General features: G+C 46.8%; 1 protein-coding gene across 1 annotated transcript in view; it reads right to left on the reverse strand.

Annotated features, from left to right (window-relative positions):
• The window catches only part of ASB16 (ankyrin repeat and SOCS box containing 16), a 98,103-nt gene that overhangs the window by 41,014 nt on the left and 33,230 nt on the right, over positions 1 to 23,859 (reverse strand). Inside the window, exon 2 of the mRNA XM_086923924.1 lies at positions 21,753 to 22,020. Coding sequence (XP_086780050.1) covers positions 21,753 to 22,020 — 268 coding nt within the window. The remainder of the gene's footprint in view (positions 1 to 21,752; positions 22,021 to 23,859) is intronic.

Here is a 23,859-nt window from a genome sequence, read left to right on the forward strand (position 1 = left end):
GTTCATAACTTTTAGTAGTGGTAATATCCACCTCCTGCGTAGTTCCATATAAAATTTACAAAAAAAATGTGACCACCACCACCACATCACTCTGGGGCACCATCACATCACTCATGGACACCACCACATCACTCAGGAACATCACCACATCACTCGGAAACACCAACACATCACTCGGGGACACCACCACATCACTCGGGGACACCACCACATCACTCGGGGACACCACCACATCACTCGGGGACACCACCACATCACTCTGGGACACCACCACATCACACTGGGACACCACATCATCACTCAGCCCAACAACATCATCACTCAGCACCACAACAGCACTGTCCTTGCTTGCTACCAACAAGCATTGCCATAGCCAATAGGACTCGCATTAGGAAAGTGTAAGCTATTGGCTTTGTGAACAACAATGCTATTAATTTAGATATTTTCAAAGCCAACACATATTAAAAAAATGTGTCATTTACAATACCAATAGCTCACACTTTCCTAATGCGAGACCTATTGCATTGCAAATGCTTGTTATTCCTGGGAGTGGTTGTGTAGGCAGGGTCAGTGCACTGCTTTGGCCGGGGGCTGTTAAGATGGCCCTGAGCGCATCCGCAAGAGGTAACACCTCCTATACTCCCAGCACTGAGCATCATTTGAAGTGCACCTGCTCTATCTGTGCCTAAATGAAAACTTTTACTCTAAACTTTCTACCATAGATAGAGGCCCCTCACAATAAGGGACAGTGGAGAGCACTTGTGCAGCTTAGTATATGATCCGAGGTGCTGGCCATTCTTTTTTTTTTTTTTGTCCTCATAACCACCATGTAGAGAAAGTGCCAAAAGGAAATAACAGAGATTAGCTGTCTCAGTTTTATCTGAAAAACTGGAAGGGACACAAGTAGAGTGGGGGCCATCCATCCCTCAGCTCTCAAATGCGTTCCAAAGAGGCACAAAATCTATGATTTACCTATCTACTGCAAACCTTGGGGTAAGTGACAGCCAATTGGAGCCGGGCTTGGACCGGGTAGCAGCTGTTCCACTGGTGCAAACTTTAGGAGCACCATAGGAGATCAATCATTAGACCCGGGGAAAAAAAAAACCCCGGTTAAATCAATGAAGCCATGATAATAAATACCAAAAAGCCCTTTTGCTCTGATTACCAGATCTGGCCAGATCGGTACGTGAGGTCTGCAGGACTGAAGTTTGCCATTCTCTGAAGGTAGGGGTTGAAGAGTCCTTCCACTTCCTGCAGATCTCCCTTCTTGCAAGCAGCATTGCATAAAATACTAGGCTTTTGGCTGGACTCTGTACACCCTCTAGGACACCAAATATCACAAGGGACAAATCTATAGTGACTGGTCTTCCCAATGACGCAGTGAGGGAGTTGCTGATCTCCTCCCAGAATGTGACTAGATGAGGGCATTCAAAAAACATATGTGCATCTGATGCAGCAACCAGCCCACATTTAGCACAAGACACTGAGTCACCTCCTGAAAATTTAGAGAGCCTAAGAGGGGAATAGTATGCCCTATGCAGGGTAAAGATGTGATTCCTGCGTAACCAGGAGGGCTTGACAATGTTCCACAGGAGTTCAAAAGAGGCCAACCAAAGATCTTGTAGGTTGTGGTCCATCAATACAGAGCCCCATAGCAATTCCGGCAAAACGAATTCGCCATCCGACTCATCCAGTATGAAATTATACCACTTGGACACTTCTTTTTTACCTGGACCAAGGTTTACTAAGTTAGATACCAATGGACTGTGTCCTCCAAGTCTGAACTTACTCCTGTTGGCGGAAGAAGTTTTATAAGCTTGAGTCCAGCTAACAATCTGTAAATATTTAAATTGTGAGAGATTGGGGCCAACCTTAACCTGCAGATACTCCCACGACAGTAGATCTCCCTCATAAAAGAGGTCTCCCCAAACTTCCAGGCCTGCCTCTCTCAAAGGAATAGCTAGACTATCTTGAAGCCAAGCGGGATTTTCAGGCAGCCCCCACAGCGGTGTTTTTTCACAGAGATAATTTTGTTTTATAGATTTCATAACTTCAGACCATGTTCTTGCAAGACCTTGTAGAGTCTTCAATTTGATTTTTTTTTAAAAACTTAGGATTGCCAAATTTAAAAAGAAAGCCAAAACGATTAACTCTTTCCCCATCCAACATAGCTGCAAACATTAGGCCCACCCCAGTGGCTGAAGGCGCTTTCAACAACATTCGGGAATGGGATAATTGGAAGGCCCATGCATAGATCTTTAGGTCTGGAGCCGCCAGGCCACCTTTATCCCTTCGCCGTCTTAGTTTTTTCCATGCAATTCGTGGAAGATGGTTATTCCAGATAAAAGATGAAATATTAGACTGAAACTTAGCTAAAATAGTTTGATCAAAGTATAAAGGAATGGTATTAAATAAAAAAGAAATTTTGGGCAGGATCGACATTTTAATGAGATTAGCTCTACCTAATAATGAGAGGGGCAAGTGCGACCATGATTGGAGAAGCTTACGACATTCTTTAACGACTACTGATAGATTGACTTGGACAAGTTTATTAATATCCTTCACAATTGTCAATCCTAAATATAGCATTGAGGTGCCTGCTTGAAATTCTGTTACAGAATCCTCATCATTCCATATCAGCATTTCAATTTTGGCTGCATTGATCTCATATCCCGACACTTGTCCGAATATATGAGCCAATTTCAAGATAGCCGGGAGTGCAGTGGTAACCTCTGATGTCAAAATAAGCACATCATCGGCATATAATGCTACCTTTCTCGTCCAACCTTGATACGAAAAAGGCTTGATGTCACCTCCTCCCTTAGATTTTGCGCAAAGGGCTCAATGTAAAAATCAAAAAGCAGGGGAGAAAGCGGGCATCCCTGCCGGGTCCCCCTAGAGATGGAATAGGGGTTCTACAGGTCACCATTAACAAGGAGGCACGCAGATGGATTATTATTCAACAGGCTTATTGCTCTACGGAACCCCTCACCCACGCCGAATTTGGCCAAGGCCTCCAACAGGTACACCCAGTTGACTCTGTCGAAGGCCTTGGTTGCATCCAGCGTGAGGGCGGCCAACGGAAGATTATTGGTTATTGCCATATCCATTGCACCAATTAAATCATAAGTGAGTTCATAAAGTTGTCTCCCTTTCAGGAAACCCTTCTGATCAGAATGAAGAACCAAGGCCGCAATTGAGGCCAATCTAGTTGATAAAACTGTGGTGAAGATTTTATAATCCACATTTAGTATTGAGATCGGCCTATACGATCCACAGGCCTCCTTAGGTTTACCAGGTTTTAAAATGAGGGTAATAGAGGCATTATCCCACGATACCGGAGGTGGCAGTCCTTCAAGAAGGATTTGATTGAAAAGGATAGTGAGGAAGGGGACAATTTCTGACAATTTCTAACTCAGCTGGCAGCCCATCGGGTCCGGGCGCCTTCCCCCTCTTACCCTTCCTGATGGCTGATCTCACCTAATGCTGTCTAGATATTGAGACTGCTCAAAGGAAAAAGAGGGCAGACCAATATTACTCAACCAGCCTGCAATAGACTTGGGTGTAATAACCTTATCTTCTTGGTATATATTTTGAAAGAATTCCCTAAAAGCCCTCCTAATTTCCTCTTCCGATGAAAATTTGTTATTTCCTACTTTTATAGCCGCTAAATTATTACGGACCTGATCTATTTTGGTCTTCCATGCTAGTAATTTCCCAGCACCCTCACTATATTCGAAGTGCGCCAACTTGCTGGTCTCCCATCTTTGTTGGACTCTCAGATTTAGAACCGAAGCCAGGGTACCTTTTAAGATCAGCAATTGATCCTGAAGAGGATCTAAAACGGACACTGAAGCTGTACAATTAGCGTCAATGTCCTGTTGAATACAAGCCATATCTGCTTCAACTGAAGAGATCTTCCCCTTGTATTGCTTCATACGATAGGCAATTTTACCTGTAATGAGGCCCCTCAAGGTGGCTTTAAATGAGTCCCAAATAGTTCTATTTGTGGCGGTGCCGTTGTTAGATATAAAAAAGTTATGGGTCTCCGACTTTAAATATAGAATATCCTTAACATTGGAAAGGAGAGAGCGATCAAAGGACCACGTACTAGGGGGTTTCTTAATACAGAGGCCCAATTCCATCTCAACTGCAGAATGGTCTGAAAGGTGAGATGGGAGGTAGTCTATGGATTTAACTAAATCTACCAGTCTTTGACTGATTAAAATAAAGTCAATCCTGGACTTGTGGTGATATTTGAAATTACGAAAAGAGACCCCTTGTTGCTGCCACGACCTCTGTCACCACACATCCACATACCCATATTGCCTCATGGCATCCAGTAGGAAGGATCTAGTTTTATACAAAGCAAGGGAATGACTATTAGGAGATTTGTCCAAGACCGGGTCCAGCACAATATTAAAATCGCCGGACAGTATTGTGGGGCCTGAGAAGGAAAGTAGCTGCGAGAAAACGGATTCCAGACAGGAAGGGTCATCCTGGTTCGGGCCGTAATAGCCCACAACTGTAACTTGGGACCCTGCTATAATGACTGACGCAATGGCCCATCTACCAGAAGGATCCACAGCTTGTGAGACCAACCTGGCTTTAGCACTTTTTTTAAAGATAATCGATACACCCCTGGTATGCGATGTTTGAGTGGTAGAAACCGCAAAGTCAATCCACCGATTCTTCCTGATGAGGGCGAGCATTTCACTATGAGTCAAATGGGTCTCCTGCAACACCAGAGGTGCTGTCCATTCTTAAGTCTGCGAACTGCACAGTGACGTGGCAGAAGACTTAATATAAGTTATGCATTTACGGACCTATTTTAAAACAATCCGTTCAAAATTCATGCAAAAGGCTGAACGATTCATTGTTCTATAACTGTACACATAAAAAATCCTTTGTTCTTTCATTGTAGCAAAACGGTCTGTAGAAGGCCTTTATTTGTGGTCCTTAAAACTAAGGCCTACAATTAAAAGTCTCGTGGAAGGAATACTCTGCCACAAAGATGGCAGAGGTTCAGTCTGTAGTTTGACAAGTGCATTATAGCCAGTGCTTACTTTGAGCCATTGGTTCCCGGTGCTCGGCACTTAATTGTCACCACTGATCTTAAAACAGTTTGCCACAAGGTGACGCTGTTTGTCTAATTTGAAGATGAGCACAATAGTAATTCAATATCGCTTGGGGGCCTGGAATAACCTGAACTGTCCCACTTGTAGGGTGTGATGATTATTTGTTTTGTTCGTTCTGTCATTGGCAGTGCTGGCATGGGCAATGGGTAGTGCCAGCTGTAATGTCCTTCTGACATGGACCTGGCACTTACTATTTTACAAATGAAGCACAGATTATAGCCTAATATACTTGTAAGACGACAGATGGGATATTCACCATGTTTGAGTATTCTGTCACCCACACTCTAAACAAGCATTTACAATGCAATGGTTTTGCCTTTGTTAAAGTTAGAGCCATTGGCATTGCTCTTGACATTATTTTTATTTATGTTTTTTTTAACATAAATAAATGGCATTGTCATTTACAATGCCACTAGCTTTATCTCTCGCAAATGACACACACAAACACACACAGAGCCCCCCCACACACACACCCACACAGAGCCCCCCACACACACAGCCACACAGAGCCCCCCACACACACAGCCACACAAAGCCCCCCACACACACAGCCACACAAAGCTTCCTACACACACAGCCACACAGAGCCCTCCACACACACCCACACAGCACAAGCAGGCAACAGGGGCACACGGAGACACAAGCAGGCAACAGGGGCACACGGAGGCACTAGCAGGCAACAGGGGCACACTGAGGCACAAGCAGGCAACAGGGGCACACGGAGGCACAAGCAGGCAACAGGAGCACACTGAGGCACAAGCAGGCAACAGGGGCACACGGAGGCACAAGCAGGCAACGGGGCACACTGAGGCACAAGCAGGCAACAGGGGCACACGGAGGCACAAGCAGGCAACAGGGGCACAAGGAGGCACAAGCAGGCAACAGGGGCACACGGAGGCACAAGCAGGCAACAGGGGCACATGGAGGCACAAGCAGGCAACAGGGGCACCAAAACGGAGACACAAGCAGGCAACAGGGGCACACGAGGCACAAGCAGGCAACAGGGTCACACGGAGGCACAAGCAGGCAACAGGGGCACACGGAGGCACAAGCAGGCAACAGGGGCACACGGAGGCACAAGCAGGCAACAGGGGCACACAGAGGCACAAGCAGGCAACAGGGGCACACGGAGGCACAAGCAGGCAACAGGGGCACACGGAGGCACAAGCAGGCAACAGGGGCACACGGAGGCACACACTCTGGAGCAGTCACATACACACACTCTGGAGCAGTCACATACACACACTCTGGAGCAGTCACATACACACACATTGGGGGAGTCACACACACACTCAAGAGCAGTCACACACACACACACACACACACACACTTGAGCAGTCACACCCACACACACTCTGGAGCAGTCACGTACACACACACACTCTGGAGCAGTCACATACACACACACACTCTGGAGCAGTCACATACACACACACACACTGGAGCAGTCACATACACACTCTGGAGCAGTCACATACACATACACACACACACACACACACACAACTTGGAGCAGTCACACACACACACACACACACTGGAGCAGTTGTGTGGCCCCCAGAGCTAATATCTTAATAACCTGCAATTTGCGGCAGGAACCCGCGGCACCTGAAGGATAACTGGATTTGTGTTAAGCGCCACACTTCTGACTGTGAAGAACAGCCATGCTGAGCTTCGAGTCCTCGACGTTTATAATCCTTTAAGCTGAAAAATATTTTTTTTTTTGGACACTGTCTGACAAATGACGCCCGTTTTTTCGATACAGATACCTACTGTGCCTGCACAACATGACGCCAAAGTAATATGCAAAGCAAAATATGTAAACAAAATTATTTTTTGTGTGCGAAGTATGAGTAGTGTTACTACAAAGGATACCACAACCTCTTGAAACTAGCAAAAGGCAGACCTAAGGTCAGTAGCTTGATATCTTTAATTACTTGTGTTGCTAAAATCGTCTGCAAGTTTTGCCAGTGGCCCAAATTGATATGTCCTCTTTTAGGCCAGTGCTACCTTCTAAGAAGGTTGCAGTTTGTCAGTATTAAGTATGGGCCTAAAAATGCCAACGTGCAAAGGGCTGTTGGTCAAGTTTGTCTTACGATATCATCAGTTTCCTAGTTTCATATCTATGTGCGTTCCAACTCACGTTTATTTCCTTTGCATTCTGGAATTTCTAGTTCCCCGGATCCCGTTATGAAAGTAGGACTACAAATCTCAGAATTCCAAGAAAAATTCTGGACTTGATTAAAACACACACACTTGCTTGCGTGCACCTAGGAAACTTGAGAGCTCTGATACCGCAACAGGCGACCTCTTTGCAACTACTCAGTATATGCAGCAATGACTACCCGTGCTACCCTTAAAGTGGCAGAGCTGCCTGGCCATTCTTTTGTATACTTCTGCACATCCTAATCGCTGACCCGATTTCTTAGTGGCCAAGTGGCCCCATACTGTGCCGGTCTGGCCCCTCGGTTAGTCTGGCTGATCCAAAAGGCCGCCTGGAAAGGGTCAGCGTGTTGGTATACCGGGACTTAAAACCCAGCCCACAAGATAGGGTGGGAATGTAGTCGACACGGCTCGGTGCAGGGAACTCCCCGGACAGGGCTCCACCTCTCAGGCCCGGCGGCATGCTTGCGTGCACCTAGGAAACTTGAGAGCTCTGATACCGCAACAGGCGACCTCTTTGCAACTACTCAGTATATGCAGCAATGACTACCCGTGCTACCCTTAAAGTGGCAGAGCTGCCTGGCCATTCTTTTGTATACTTCTGCACATCCTAATCGCTGACCCGATTTCTTAGTGGCCAAGTGGCCCCATACTGTGCCGGTCTGGCCCCTCGGTTAGTCTGGCTGATCCAAAAGGCCGCCTGGAAAGGGTCAGCGTGTTGGTATACCGGGACTTAAAACCCAGCCCACAAGATAGGGTGGGAATGTAGTCGACACGGCTCGGTGCAGGGAACTCCCCGGACAGGGCTCCACCTCTCAGGCCTCCAGAGCAGCAGCCGGGAGCCCGGCCGGAGACGAGGAAGGCGGGGAGGACATGACGAGTGAAGGTAGGAGACAGGGGAGAGAGGTTGGGGCAGGAAGGCAGGGGAAGAGAGGTCAGCGTGTTGGTATACCGGGACTTAAAACCCAGCCCACAAGATAGGGTGGGAATGTAGTCGACACGGCTCGGTGCAGGGAACTCCCCGGACAGGGCTCCACCTCTCAGGCCTCCAGAGCAGCAGCCGGGAGCCCGGCCGGAGACGAGGAAGGCGGGGAGGACATGACGAGTGAAGGTAGGAGACAGGGGGAGAGAGGTTGGGGCAGGAAGGCAGGGGAAGAGAGGAGGGGAAAAAAAAAAAAAAAACAAATCGACTCACCTGCACCTTGCGACGGCGGCACTTCTCCGGTCTCCCTCTTCGGCATGGGAGACCGGCAACGTCGACGGCGGCGGTTCCCTCCAGGCCACGGGAGCCCCGTGGGCGCCGCCATACTGCTTGCCGTCTTCCTTCTTCCCCCGGGCTGCGGGGGGCGGGCACTTCCGGCCGGCCGCGCTAGGATTGGCCGGCCGGCCAGTCACGGGGCGGGAAACGGGGGAGAAGAGACGCAGTAGTGCCGGCAATGCCGGACCAGACACGGGGGCGTTCCCGGCGTCCCGTGACGTCGGCAAAAGCCAAAGAATGTCGGGAACGCCCCCGTGTCTGGTCCGGCATTGACGGACAGGCCCCTCGTCCAATGGCAAGGCTCCGTTTACGGAGCCAGCCAATCAATGACGAGGGCCGAGCTAAAGCACACTACTGTTCTCATCAGGTTTTCGCCTGCGCGAAAAAGCTGCGCAGAAAGCGCAGCTTTCGCCAGGCAAAACCTAAAAAGGCCCTCAGTATTTATAGAAAGGAGGGTGTATTGGCTAAATTGGCATCTGTAAGCCCCATACGGTTATTTAAAAGTGCAAAGACTTTCAAACTTAATTTTGTCAGCTAATCACAGCCAGTGTAGGCCTCTACTGGCTACAGATTCATAAGCAATCTTTCTAGCTTCAATAGCCAGTCTCACACTCCCTTCTGTATTTGTATAGATAGTTAGTATAATACAGACTGCAGTGACCAGGGTTCTGACTTCAGCAGCACTTTAAGGAGCACGTTTAAGACGGATGGACTTTCTTAAACGAGCTGACAACCCATGCCTATCCTAGGGCCCTTGACGTGCTGTGTTGGAATAATGGTACATTACAAAAATAGAGCAGAAGAGGTATTTAGGCAATACTATTTAGAGAGTACGGGGTGCCATTCAAGACTCGCACAATGTTAGTAGTCAGTGGATCTGTCAAGATTCAATACTATTTGTGTGTCATATAGTTAAAAAGAGCTCAACCTACTGAAGATACTAAAGCCAAGCGTAAAGGAACCCTCTCGATGGATGTATTCCAGTAAGGACTGAAAGAAGGGCTGCAACAGGATCCAATTGAAGGATCTGTCTTTAATGCCTGCTACCGATACATGTACCTCGGAGGGTTGTGAGGTTCATTTAACGAAACGTGATCCAATGAAATCAATTAGCACAGCAGAGTTGTATTTGTCCCAATTCAGCTATGATCATTAGTGGGAACCAAGAGATTGGAGTCCATACCATGCTCAATAGGTGAGATTGCACTAAACAAGTACCATATATTAAGTCATACATACATGCCGTTCATCTGCTTTTCCAATTGCAGTGACCACTTCCTGCAAGAACTCCAGCAGGTACCTTCCTGAATCTCAGCCTAGGAGATATGCTGCGAATGCTAGGCTGTAGTTAGAGACCACAGGCTGCCTGTCCAATTAAACACTAACATTACTAGTTAGTCCTAATGTTAAAGTTTTTTCAAAGGTGCAATTTCGAGAAACAAATAATAATTTGTTCATCCTAATGATGTTTAGAATTATGGCTTTAACCAAGGAGTTAATGATGTCGCACAAAAAAAAGTATAATGTTGAAAAGTGTGATTATTAACGTAGGTTAGTTATGCCACATTGTCATGAAGACAACATTATATTAAGATGGGTGCAGTTTCTAGTGTTTTGCTCATCCTGCTCCCGATCATTCTCCGCTCCCAATCAATGTTCCCCTGTCAGTCTTTTCTTCCCACAGTTTTGATGGAGTTTAGCGCAACGTGACCCAATCAGTTAATTTCCTTCCAGAGCATGTATTGTGAACGACACTTACCATATTGTTCCTGATTTAGTTTTCTGAAAGATATTTCCCCTGGAAGTTCTGATGCAGGCTGCTAGCACACAAGTGTATTCGTTTTTGTTTGAGAATGTTTCATACAGTACTTTACATCTCTGGACTGCTGTTGTTGGGGAAGATTCCTGATCATCTTAGAAATAGGTGAACATTAAAAATGTTCAAATTACAGTCTTGCTTCTGATTTGTCCAATATGTACCATCACTAATTATGCTATGAGGACTCTGCAGTTCTGTTCATTGTTTATGCATAAAATGTGTACACCGCCGTAACGAAAATTGAGGAGGCCTCCCTGCAAGGTACGTGGAGGGCCCCCCTCCGGGCTCAATCAGGAGCTCTCCAGCCAGAGTGCTGTGCTGAGGGGGCCTCTTGGAGCTCGCCCCCCCCCCCTGTACGCAGGGGCTGTGGGGGCCTGTGTTATACCCCTCAATGTGTATTAAAAAAAAACGGTTTGGGGGTGAGCAGAAGACAGTTTCCATTTCCTCTTGGAGCTAATTACTGAGAGATTTCTCTTTTCCCTAATAGAGATGCTGTTGGCTTCTTGATGACACCGGCAGTTCAATTAGAGGGCCTTTCCCTTTCCCCTTAGGGAGGGATGGTGACTGTTCTATGTATGATTTTTTGCTGTTTATTGGGATTTTATTTAATTTCTGATTTCTGACTTTGTACTCTGTATCTGAACCTTGCTAACATTTTCTGTAATATTCTGCTTTGCCCATTTTGAGATTTTTGTAATAAAACTCTTTAACTTTTTATTGATCTTGAAATCAGTGTTGTGAAGAAGTTCTAAGGTATTGTCCGCAAACAACAGTAATGGTACCTTAGTGCCTGCTAGTGACGGAGCGTCTGTTGGATATAATAAAAAATATGTAAAAGCCCTATTAATAAAAAGCGAAAAAAGGGTAGGTGACAAAACACACCCTTTTCTTACCCCTTTGCATACAGGGAATCTTTCAGTGACCATCCCCTGGGATCCCCAGCGGACCGGAGCATAATTAGACTCATGCAATTCAATGATCACAGAGGGAAGTTATAGAGGCATCCCTGCTTCCTTTAGGGAATCCCATTGTTTATTTCGAGGGACTAGATCAAATGCAGATTTTAGGTCTATAAAAGCTGCATATATAAATCAGCATACATCTAAAAACGTGATCTATAGTACTAACATGGGGACAAAAGCCAGCCTGTAGTGTTGCCAATAATCTCACATTCATCTATCCAAACATTTATACGGCTCAACACGAGCCGGGCCATAATCTTTTGCATCGTGTCTCTTAGACTTATTGGCCGATAGTTTTTTGGGCTGGTACGATCCCCTTTTTTATAGATCGGTATAACCTCAGCACCACGCCAAGAGTCCGGGATGGGTGCCCCTCTTGCTATAGCATTTGCTAGTAGATGTATGTATTTGGCCCAGTTTGCTTTAGCGAATTTAAATAGGTCAGCAGGAATGCAATCCGGACCAGGTGCCCTTCCAGCTTGGATTGCATCCAGGGCTATTTCAACCTCCCTAATCTCAAAAATCAGTGTTGTCTCTGAGACTAAAATGAGGTTTGAGTGTAAGATGTTTGGCGGGGTAAACAATTGTGCCTCAAAATAAGAAACCCACTGTTCTGGTGCAACATTGTTGATCGGGGTTTGCAAAATGTCACCACTCCCCCATTTTACAATATGCCAAAATTTCTGCATATCTTTCCCAGAGCTAGCTTGCGTCAATTCTTTCCATCTTAATGTTGGGCTTTTTTGTAAGCAGTCCGAGCAACTCTAACCTCTATTACCTTCCCCCTTACTGCATGAGACAGATTCCAATACGCTACTCTGCAGTCCTTGTTGTACCACTTGGCTGATTTTTTAAGGGCTCGATTTCAGTTTTTTTTAGTCTTAATTAAAAAACATTAAAGTTTAGCGAAGAGATCTTCATGAGCTTTTATAATAACATGATTGCTATCTGCATGGAGCTGAAATAATTTATATTGTGTTTTCCAATGCAGTCTTCATCAGCTCTAAATTATGGACATTTCCCAATAACATCGGCCATTTTACCCTTCTCATGTCATTGGTCATAATTACATCAGATGTTGCTATCTCCATATGCTCTGATTGGTGACCCAATCATATTAGCTGTAGAGTTAACAATAGGGGGTTATGGTCACTCTCTGTTCTCAGTTGTATTGCCATATCTATAAGTCGGGCCAAAGCTCCACACTAATAAGAAAATAGTCAATGCAACTACTTCTCGTCCTATTATTAAATGTGTGCTGACCTTCACTGTCTGATAGGCTCCTTCCATTTACAGCCCTGACACCACATTCCAGACACAGGCTTTTCAACTGGAGTACTGCCTCAGTCCATTTTTTAGTTGGTGATAATGTTAGCAGTGGGATACCCCAGAGTGAGTCCTCTTCACTACTAAGACCACTATCTTCGTAGCCTAGGGGCTCAAATGTACAATTAAAATCACCTGCAATAACTAAATAGTTATTCCCCCTGAAATTCTTAGTAAAATTATCTAATGTGACAACTGTGTCTGAAAATTTTCCATCCGCCAACCCTCTTGCATAAACATTAATCACTATTATGTTTAAATCTTGTTTTGATCTCAGTATGATAGCTAAAATATCTGGGCTGTCCGTTTGTATTTCTTCAATCCTATAACCTAAGTGTTGTCTTACCCATGTAGTTAATCCCCTTGAAGGTCTCCCGTTTTGATTAGGGATGGCTGGTTTTGCAAAGTTTAAGACTCCCTGGCGGAAAATGGGTTTCTGTGACCAGGTTTCTTGGAATGCCCAAATATCAAACCCCTCTACAAAAGAAGACCAATCAGAGGATGCAGTCTTCACTTGTAAGCCGGCTATATTCCACGATGCAATGCCTAATGGTCTTTGGCTTACAGAGTCTCCATTTTGGAGGTTAATGCCATCATGGTTTATATTTCCCAGGATACCCGGGGTTTTGTTAGATAATGTTTGATTTACTCTTACAGCCCCTGATGATAGTTGAGAGGGGAATGACTCTAGACAGTCATTATTTTGCTGTGTATTTAACCTTTTTCCATTACATCGTCTTGGGTCATTTACCAGAGTCATCCTAGAGTCTACGTTGTATACCGTGTTGTGAGGCTCCAGCAAACTAATAGGTGACGGTTAGATGTCCAGAGCGGCAGACGCCGAAGACGAAAGTTCCCGCTATTCTCTGTTTGGATTGATGTTCGATCCTGTATATTAAACCATTAAACAAGATTGATGGAAACTGGCTTAAAGTACTCTCATTGTAAAGCGATAGTGGGGCCTGTAGTCAATCGCAAGCTTCTAAGTCAGAGAGAGGAGTAAATCTATTTTCACAAATTAGGTTATATTAATTTGTTGAACCTCCTAAGGCAGCCCTAAAAATGTCTCCTCCGCACAAAACTGTGTTGATGAATCTGTGGTGTTAATATGTTGGGTGGTCTGTAAAAAAAGCCCAAAGGGAGCACCCTGATATTATTCGGATTCATATCTAAATCGGTGCACATCATATCCAGTATTTTTTTTTTGCAATAGAACGATTATTAAAATGCAAGGCTACACAATCCCACTCCTTTTCTTTCCTTGACCGCCCTATCCAAGTTACTCTCCTAGCCATAATCAATTGGCTTTGTATGTTCATGTCTACCTACCTCGAGCCCATTAGGCTCGACCACCACGCACTGTTGCTGTGGGTGGTTCCCACTCGAACTCTGTTTGATTGAGTTCAACAAACTTACACTTTCAACAGGTCAAATTCTGATCGATCCATAGTTAACGAACAGTTGACCAGAAAGACGTATAGTCTTGGACCTATCCAGATAGAATTTTAAAACCCTTTTCAGGTTCAAAGAGTGCAAAGCCCTCTCAGCTGGAGAAGAGGAATTGGGAAAGAAAGTGGGCAGAGAAATGGTCTGATTGACATGGAAGTCTGACACCACTTTAGGAAGAAAAGACGGATGTGTCCTTAGTACTACTCTATTCAAATGAAACACCGTATAGGGTTCCTTGGAACAGAGAGCTTGGATTTCGCTCACCCTACGAGCTGACGTGATTGCTACCAAAAAAGCCGCCTTCCAGGAAAGGTGTTGAAAGGTAGCTTTATGAATGGGTTCAAAAGGCGGACCCATTAACTTCGATAGCACCAGGTTTAGCTCCAAGTGAGGAGAAGGCTGACGCACTGGAGGGAACACTGTTTTCAACCGTTGCGGGAAGTCCTTTACATCTGGTAACTGGAAAAAAGAAGGTTGTGACGGTGTCCGCCTATACGCTGTTATAGCGGCTAGATGCACCTTAATAGAATTAAACTTTAAACCTGCTTTTGCCAGATATAACAAATAAGGAAGAACAACTTCTTCCTGACCCTTAATAGGATGATAACCATTTTGCATGCACCACAGATAGAAGCGCTTCCATTTACAGGCATAAGAATGTCTTGTGGAAGGTTGTCTGGCTTCCTTCAGGATGGACATGCAGTCCTGTGGCAATCCTAGATGGCCGTATTGTATGACCTCAGGAGCCATGCTGTCAAGTTCAGTGACGGAAGGTTGGGATGATGAATCCTCCCGTTCATTTTGGATAACAGGTCCGGCCTGCATGGCAGTCTCTTGTGAGGAGCCACTGATAGATGAAGCAGGTCCCTGCACCACCATTGTCTCGGCCAGTCGCGGGCAATGAGGATCATTGTTGTGTACGAGTGTGTCAGCTTGCTCACCACCTTTGGGATCAGCGGAAGTGGTGGAAAGGCGTACACAAATTACCCTGACCAGTCTATCAAAAGGGCATTCCCTCTTGTTCCTGGAGGGTAAAACCGCGAGGCGAAGTCTTGGCATTTGGTGTTTTCGTCGTCCGCGAACAGATCTAAGGAGGGACGACCCCAAGACTGGAAGATTCCTTCGAGCACCTCGTCGTTTAGAACCCAGTCCGCTCGGTCTTCAAAATGCCGACTCAGCGTGTTCGCCCTCACATTCTGTTCTCCTGGGAGGTGGATCGCTGTGACCGACAATTTGCGAGCCAGAAGCCAATGCCAGATGCGCTGGGCCTCCATTGACAGAGTCCGTGAGCGCGTTCCCCCCTGCTTGTTTAAATAGTACATTGTGGTGGTGTTGTCCGTTTGTACTAGTATTGATGTTTCCTGAAGTGAGGGGAGGAACGCTTTGAGAGCCAGGTGGACTGCTCTCAACTCCAGCATGTTGATGTGATACGTACTTTCTTTGGGAGACCACAAACCTTGCACTTGGAGGTGACCCATGTGTGCCCCCCAGCCTTGAAGAGAAGCATCGGTGATCAAGGTCTGAGCAAGAGGAGGTTGATGAAACAGAATTCCCACCTGCATGTTCTGTTTCTTTGTCCACCATGGAATAGAAGCTCAAACTGTTTCTGACAGAGTCATCCGATCGTCCCAGCGAGCTGACTGTTGGTCCCACTTGTCCTCCAGATCCTGCTGAAGAGGACGCATCCGCAGCCTGGCATTCGGGACTAGAAAGATGAATGAAGCCATCGAACCTAGCAGGGAGGCAATCTTTTGCACTTTCTGAACCTTGTGGCGAAGTACCAGCGGACACTTTTGGGTTATAGAGCAATGTCTCTTCTCCGAAGGTAACATTTTTCTTACCTCGGAGTCTAGAAGAGCTCCTAGGAAGTGAATCTTATGGGTGGGTTGTGAGACTGATTTGATGAAATTGACATGTAAACACAACAGGTGACAGAGCTGGATGCAGATTTGGAATTCATTCCTTACAGCGTCTGGGGAAGGGCCTTTCAGTAGCCAGTCATCCAGATACAGGTACACAAAGACTCCCCTTCGGGGTAGAGCGGCTGCTACTACTGCAACACACTTCGTGAATACCCGGGGAGCTGACTTCAACCCGAAAGGCAGGACCTTGAATTGGTAGTGAGAGGTCCCCACCTGGAACCGCAGGAATCTTCGGTGTTTGAGGTGCACCGGGGCATGGAAGTAGGCATCTTGGAGGTCCATCGAACACATCCAATCTCCCTTCCTGAGATTCGGATATATTTGGTGAAGTGCCAACATGCGGAACTTTTCTTTTTTGATGTGCAGGTTGAGCGTTCCCAAGTCCAGAATGGGCCTGAATTCTGCCTTTTGTCCCTTTTTTCTGACCAAGAAATATCAGGAGTACACTCCCTTCCCCCTCTGAGCAATTGGAACCCTCTCGATTGCTGATTTTGCAAGAAGTATCGCTACTTCTTTTTTCAAAAGAATGAGCTGATGACCTAAGGTTGGCCTTGGGGAGACGGGTGGAGGCAGGCGTTTGAAACGAAGACAGTACCCATTCTGAAGTGTAGTCAACACCCATCTGTCCTGAGCAATGCTTTCCCACTCTGACAAATGATGCGCAATGCTTCCCCCCACTGAAGTGGTCAACGGCGCTGGGAGAAGGAAGAACTCATTGCTTCTGCTGGGACTTGTTGGAATTATTGCCCTGGCGTTGATTTCCACCTCCTCTGGAATTTCGCTTGCTTCTGAACTGGGACTTCTGTTGCCCCTGTTGGTCCTGATCCTTCTGCCATTGAGGGGTTTGAACCCTCTGCTTGGAAGGGCCCTTGTTGTAGGAGCGGTACTTCCTCCGAAATTCCTTCTTCTTTTCAAGCCCCACGGCCTTAAGAGTGTCCACCTCTGACTTCATGCGTTGCATTTCCTCATCCGTGCTTGCCCCAAACAATGATGTACCAGAAAAAATGCAAGTTCACGATCCTAGCCTGAGCCTCAGATTTCAAGGCTGTCAGGCGCAACCATGATGACCTTCTCGCCGTCACTCCATGCGCATAGCCATGCGCTGCAAGGGTAGCTCCATCCGCCGCGGCGCTTATGATCTGATTGGAGCCTGGCTGCCCTTCAAAAGAATCTCCTCAAAATCTTTACGGTCCTCTTGAGGGAGCTTCTCAATGAACCTTTGAAGAGAATCCCACAGGGATCTGTCATACCTCCCCAGAAGGGCTTCCGCATTAGAGACCTTGAGAAAAGAGGCTGAGGTGTTGCAGACTCTTCTCCCCCACGAATCTTGTATTTTACTTTCCTTATCCGGAGGCACTGTGGATGAGGAAGCTACAGCACTGGATTTCTTCGCCGCCGCAATGATCACAGAGTCTGGTGGTGGGTCGGACCTGAGGAAGAGTGGATCCTCCTCTGGCGAGCGATACTTTTTAAGAATCCTTGCTGGGGCGGCCTTTATAGTCACTGGAGTAAGGAAAATCTGATTCACTGGATCTATGATTCCAGGTACCAACAGCAGCAGTGGCTTGGGCACCGTTCTGTGATGCAGGGTTTCGAAAAGTACAGAAGTCTTGACCTGCGGAGTAGTCATGGGCACTCCCAATTTCAAAGCACCCCTGCCCACAATGTCTTGAAACGTGAAAATATCATCTATAGGGGATACTCTTGATGGAGGACTGTCCACCAGAGTCGGAGAATAATCCCTGTGAGAACGGGTCATAGATGAAGAAGTAGTCGGAGATCTGCAAGCCCGTCTCCAAGACCTCGATCTCCGCCTACTGGAGCGCACTCGGGAGCACGATTTCTCCCTGGGTCGGGAGACTTGTTGATCGCGAGCTTGCAACCTGGCTGCTGTCTCCTTGTCTGGAGCCTAGTGATGTAGAAGCCTACACCATCTTGGTGACAGCCTGATGGAAGGAGACTTCTGGGTGCGCTCTCTCACTTGTGAACATGCCGGAGGAGTCAAATCCACTTGCCCATGCTGCGAACGAGGAGGAGAATGTCTGGACCTCTCACTATCCGAGGAGTAGAGGATCACATCTGAAGATCGTCCACGGTGAGACCAGGAGCCCGAAGAGGAAGATGACAAACTCACCGGAGATCCCCCTCTACGTCTGGAGTTAGACCTTGTGCGACTTCTGGAAGCACGTCCGTCGATACTCTTTTCCTCTTGGCCGGAGGACTCCTATGCACTGAGGAATGTTCCACCTCCGCAGCTGAAGCCAATCTCGGGGACCTCTGCTGTGGTGTGAAGGCATGAGCCTGATCCGAGGGCTGACTCGCTGTTTCCTGAGCAGTCTGCCCCGAAGGTGACCTCCCCTGAGATCTTGGAGGAGAGACTTGGCGCGAAGATTTATCTTTTGACGTCGACCTATGCTGCTGCGACAACGACGGGGAACCTCTCGACGTCGAACGCCGTTGACCAGGCGTCGACGGAGGCTGCTTTAACGTCGATGCTGTGACGTCAACGTCGACCGTTGATGGTGTGACGGAGGATGCCTCGACGTCGAGCATCGCTGGCCAGATGCCGACGGAGGGTGCCTCGACGTCGAACGCCGATGACCGGACGGCGACGGAGGATGCCTCGACGTCGAACGCCGATGACTAGGCGTCGACGGAGGGTGCCTCGACGTCGAACGCCGATGACCTGGCGTCGACGGAGGAAGCCGCGACGTCGAAGATTGGTGATGATGCTTTGACGCTGGTTGTCTCGATGTCGAGCTCTTATGCTCCAACGGAGACCTTTCTCTCGACCCTGCATGCCCTGTAGACTGCAGCGGAGGTACCTTACTTCTCGACGCTGAAGTCTTCATCGTCTTTGACGCCGTTACCGACGCAGAAGGAGAACAAGTCGGGACTTCTCTCGACGTCGATCGCGTCCTGCGCTTCTTCTGCCTCTTAGGAGACCTACCTCTCTCAGAGAGACCATAAATACAAATTCTATCCCTATCCTTGAGAGTTCTCTTTGATAAATTCTTGCAGTGTTCACAAGAACTCGCAGAATGAGAATCAGGGAGGCAGAGGATACGAACAGGATGTGTGTCAGTCTTGGCCTTCTTCTTCCCACAGGAAGGGCAGTTGTCAAAGAGAGAAGGTATTTTTGACAGAAAAATTCCTTTTTTCAGATACAAAAAAGGTAGCACTAACACTCTATGCCCAAAAGACGTCGAGTGAAAGCAAAAATTGTTCTCTAGTAGTTTTTGACAGAAAGTCAAAAAGAAAGGGAGCTGTTGAACCAGGGTCCTGATTAAAAGAAAACCGAAAGAACAACTGGCCTAACTGTCACCCCTGAGGCATGATGAGAAGCCAGGGGTCATGGCTGCCTTAAAGGCACGGTGCCAGTTTTTGTTGAAAATGGTTTCATTTTCTATGCTTTTGCTGTTCAATGCAGCCAGTGGCTAACAATGTATATTTATTAGCAAATTTAAGGATTTATGAGTGTTTTGCTTATTAAAACACAAAGTTCAAGGGCTATTTGACCTAATGTGTTTTTTGTTATTTCCTTGCTAATTACAGTGTATGTATGAGTATTTACATTGTTTAGCCTCTGTTTTGGGGCTGCATTGGTGTGATAAAAAATGATATATGTGCATACATATATGTGGAGCTATTTATATGTGATTTACATATATAATTTTATATTATTTCCGGGGTCCCCGCACTTGGGCGGGAATATTCAGTGTTTATGATTATTGATGAGGATCCCCTGGAAGAGAACAAAGTGATTATATTACTCCACTGGAACCGTTGTTTCCTATATAAAGTCTACACCCTGGTTCCACAGTGAGTAGGGTTCCCTTGTTCTTTCATTTCGACCATAGATGTTAGGGCTTGTCCAGTGTCTTCACGGTCGTTAGTGGCCATTGATGGAATATTTATTGCAGTTATGCTGTCCGGTATTTTAGCAGCCGATGGGGTCGTGATTGTTTGTGCAAATTCACCAAGGGAGTCAGTTGATTTGTCTCTATATTCTTTGGTGGTACTGTCGTTACGGGCTTTGGCCTTATAGGTAGAGGTAAGGTGGGTAGTTTAACTGGGTGTGTCCGTTTGCTAGTTTTCCAATGAGTAGCTTCTGTAGTCAGGGCATTTTTGTTGGGCCTGTGAGAAGACCTTTATCTAGGTTAGTAACGCCTCTGTTGAGCAAAAGTTTGACTTAGCCAATGATTCAAGACCATTTAATTTATCTTCTATCTGGACCAATCTCAATTTAAGGTGGTTTAAAATAGTAAAAACCAAAGTTTCCAATCTTTGCCACGAAACTTCATCCATAGTCAAGTATGATGCTTGGGAAGTAGCTGTGATCGGTGTTTTTACAAGGCTTTGAGTTTTTGTACCTTGGTCATTTGGGTGGTCAGATGACTCATCCCCCCAAAGTTTTGCTGGTTTGGGTCTCTGTGGTCCCCCGCCCCTCTTCCTCTTCACCACTGGAGCTGCGGTTGGGCCCAAACCTTGTCTTTCTGAATGCCCTAGTGGTGGCTCTATGGTTGGTGCAATAAGTCTCTACTTCTAGAGTGGACTCAAGGTGAAGGTTCAGTGGGAGGCTCGGGGACTGTCTGTGGGGCTACAGCCAATACGATCTCACTCAGTTTGTCAATTTTAGTTCTGCAGTCCGGAGTAACAAAGGAAGCTAAGCCCCCCAGTGAGGATCTTTTGTTTGCAAGCGGCTCCAGGGATATGCGGCATTCTGTCCTCACTATTTCATTTTCCAATACTGAGGTGGCCCTGATCAAAACTTGGTCACGGGTCCTTGCAGTGCTTCCGCTCAGCAGCACGCCCTTCCCCTCCCCCTCATGCATGTTCTTTTTAATATGTAATAAGTCTAACCAACAGCAATTAGAATCAACAGGGGGTAGATGCTATTGAATGAGTTGGCTTAAAATAGTTCGTAGTAGAGGAGCTGTCCACTAGACCTTAATTGTAGCAAATCTCGGAGAAGGGGGCCTAGCCCGGCCTCCTCCGGTCACAGACGGGCCCGCCCTTGGCCTGGGCTTTGCCCAGGCACGCCTGCACGCGTCCCACGCTGCGGGAACGCGCGTCTGTTTATGAAGCGCCTTCCTGCACACGTGGTGGCCGAGCGCACCAGAAGGAATGCTGGTCAGTGAAGTCCTCCCCAATCCCGGCGTTGGTAGCAGCAGTACAGCGGGAGCAGCAGGAGAAGGTGGCGTCGTGGTCCCCTTTGGACCGGTAAAAGGAAGGCGGGAAGAAAAGGTTTCAAGCGGGACCCGAAGAGCTGGTCAGTGAAGTCCTCCCCAATCCCGGCATTGGTAGCAGCAGTACAGCGGGAGCAGCGGGAGAGGTGGCGTTGCATCCCCTTTGGACCGATATTAGGTAGGCGGGAAGAAAAGGTTTCAAGAGGTCACTCCTATCGGGTAGAGATGTAGTGCAGGTGGGTCTTCATCTCCTCGCTGAATTGCACAGCATGTGATATGGTGTCCACCTTGATGGCCAGTCAATTATTGGCCTCCATTTAAAAACAGACACTCAAAAAGGCAGGTAGATGTTAACTTATGCTTATATGGAAACTATGCCTAAGGAGAATACACATTTTGCCCAGAATCATATTATATGGTTCCAAGGGGAACAACATAATTGTGTCATCTCTCTAGCTCGACTCTCCCATTCTAAAAACACAGACGTGCACCAAAAAGTAAAAACACCAGTGAAGGTGACACCTACTTGAAGGAGCCTGGCGTGGAGCAGAGGTGAAGAGGTGCACTGCCATCCTCAGACATCAGGTTGGGGCTGGCCCCGTAGTTGAGTAGGAGCTGGACACATTCAGTGCGATGGCCAACACAGGCTTCATGTAGTGCGGAGGTGCCGCCCAAGGTGCTGTTGATGTCTGCTCCTTGCTGCAGGAGGTGCTTAACACAATCCACATAGCCTCTGGATGACACGATCCGTAAAGGGGACATTTCCTTTGTCTTTGGGGTCAGCGACCAGAGTCCTGTAACAAGGGATGAAAAACATAACACTGTTAAAGTACATTCATCCACGAATGCCGCTGAGGGTGTAACAACGAGGGGCAGATTTACAAGCCCCCTGCGCCACCAGTACTGGTGGCGCATTGTCTTCTCCATACTTACAAGGACAAGAAAAGCCACCCAGCGGGACTTTTCTTCAACTTGTAAATTGTAAATCTGGAGATGTGTCTGAATGCTACGCCACCCTAGAGGTGGCGTAGAGAGGCGCAATGAGGAGAAATGTTTTTATTTCTCCTCGTTTTTTCCTCTTTCAATGCGTTCTGCGTTCTACAGCACGCATTGAAAGAGGAAAAAGCCTTTAGTGATTGTTTTTGTACAGGAAGGTGCCCCTTCCTGCACAAAAACAATCTCCCCATGATGCAGGCATCCTTATACCATGGTGAAAGGGTGCCGGCGCTTGGCAGCTGTTTGTGTGGCAGCGCAGGGGGGAGCACAGAAATGCAACATATTCTTGTAAATATGTCGCCTTCCTGTGCTCTGAAAGTGCAGCAGCGTGGCGCAGCCAAAGAGCTTGGGGGGGCCACGCTGCAGCACTTTTTTGCAGATCTGCCCCAGAGTTACCAGGTCAACTGGCCCTAGACTTCAAGTCTCTTTTTGTGAAAATCTTTTTATTTTATTAGGTATATAAATGCATAGCAATACAACACAAATACAGGTTAGTGTGATTCCCCCCTCCCCCACCACCTCATTTCCATTTTGTGCAATATCTGGCCCGTCTGAGGGTTACACATTCCTCAAATATGACCGGCTATCACTCCCAGCACCCATCTATATCCGTCCCACCCTGTTCCGCCCCCCTTCCCCGTAGTCTTCTTTTCACCTTATGCAGACAGCCCACTGTATTTCGCCCAGCTCCCTCAGACTTTATCACATTTCAGTCTTCTAGTCTTGGGAACATGTCAGAGTGAGTTACCTGAAAAGTAGACAGATCATTTTCGATTTGCTAGCTGTTGGTGAGTGTAACACCTCTGACAAAGTAAATTCTAATTGTAGTAAAGTATTGAGTCAGTAGAGATGGATAGAAATGGGAGTCTGTGTATCCTCTGGGACCTATGGAGTGTGTTAGGCAAGCTAAAGGCCTAGGAATGTGCTGTATAACCTGGATTATGATGGGTGAATTTGACCATGGATGTTGATTCACTAAAATGCCAGGGAGTTTAGAATTAATCCTTTTCCTGTGATCACACTTCCTTTATTCTCGCTACTTCATATCCTAATCTCACCCCTCCATTCTTTCCCTCCTTAATATCTTGTCTCCACAGTTGACCTCATCCTTCCAACCTTATTTTCTCCACCTCTATTCAATCTCATCCATCTGCTTTTTTCATTTCTGCTGCCTTTTCACCTCATCCATCAGCTTCCACCCTGTCTCCTTGTCCTCTTTTCTACCATATGACAAGCTCCTGCACACCCCACTGGATGAATGTTTGGCTTCTGGTCCACTGTATACTCTGTTTTGAGTTTTACCAGTGCCTGCGTGGGACCGGTTTCATGCTGTGTTTGCTACCCCGAGTGATAGCCAGTGGTTAGACAGGGATGTGTTCCAAAAAATTACGTCTCCTCTAGGCAGGTATAACAGTGGAGGAAATTGTAAAATTCTTCATATTTTTCAAACTTTGTATGTGTGTTGTACTGTGCTGCACACATACAGTGGGACACGTCATAAAGGATATTTTTGCCACTAAAAGGATCCACTTCCCGTACAAAACCTTTGCTTGACGGAACCCTCACACCCTCGAGCTAAGGTTAGGGCCACTGGAGTTATGCAAGGTTGTGACTTTTTCCACATAACTATGGATTGG

This window comes from Lissotriton vulgaris, chromosome 5 (genome assembly GCF_964263255.1).
Source record: "Lissotriton vulgaris chromosome 5, aLisVul1.2, whole genome shotgun sequence".
Classification (NCBI taxonomy): domain Eukaryota; kingdom Metazoa; phylum Chordata; class Amphibia; order Caudata; family Salamandridae; genus Lissotriton; species Lissotriton vulgaris.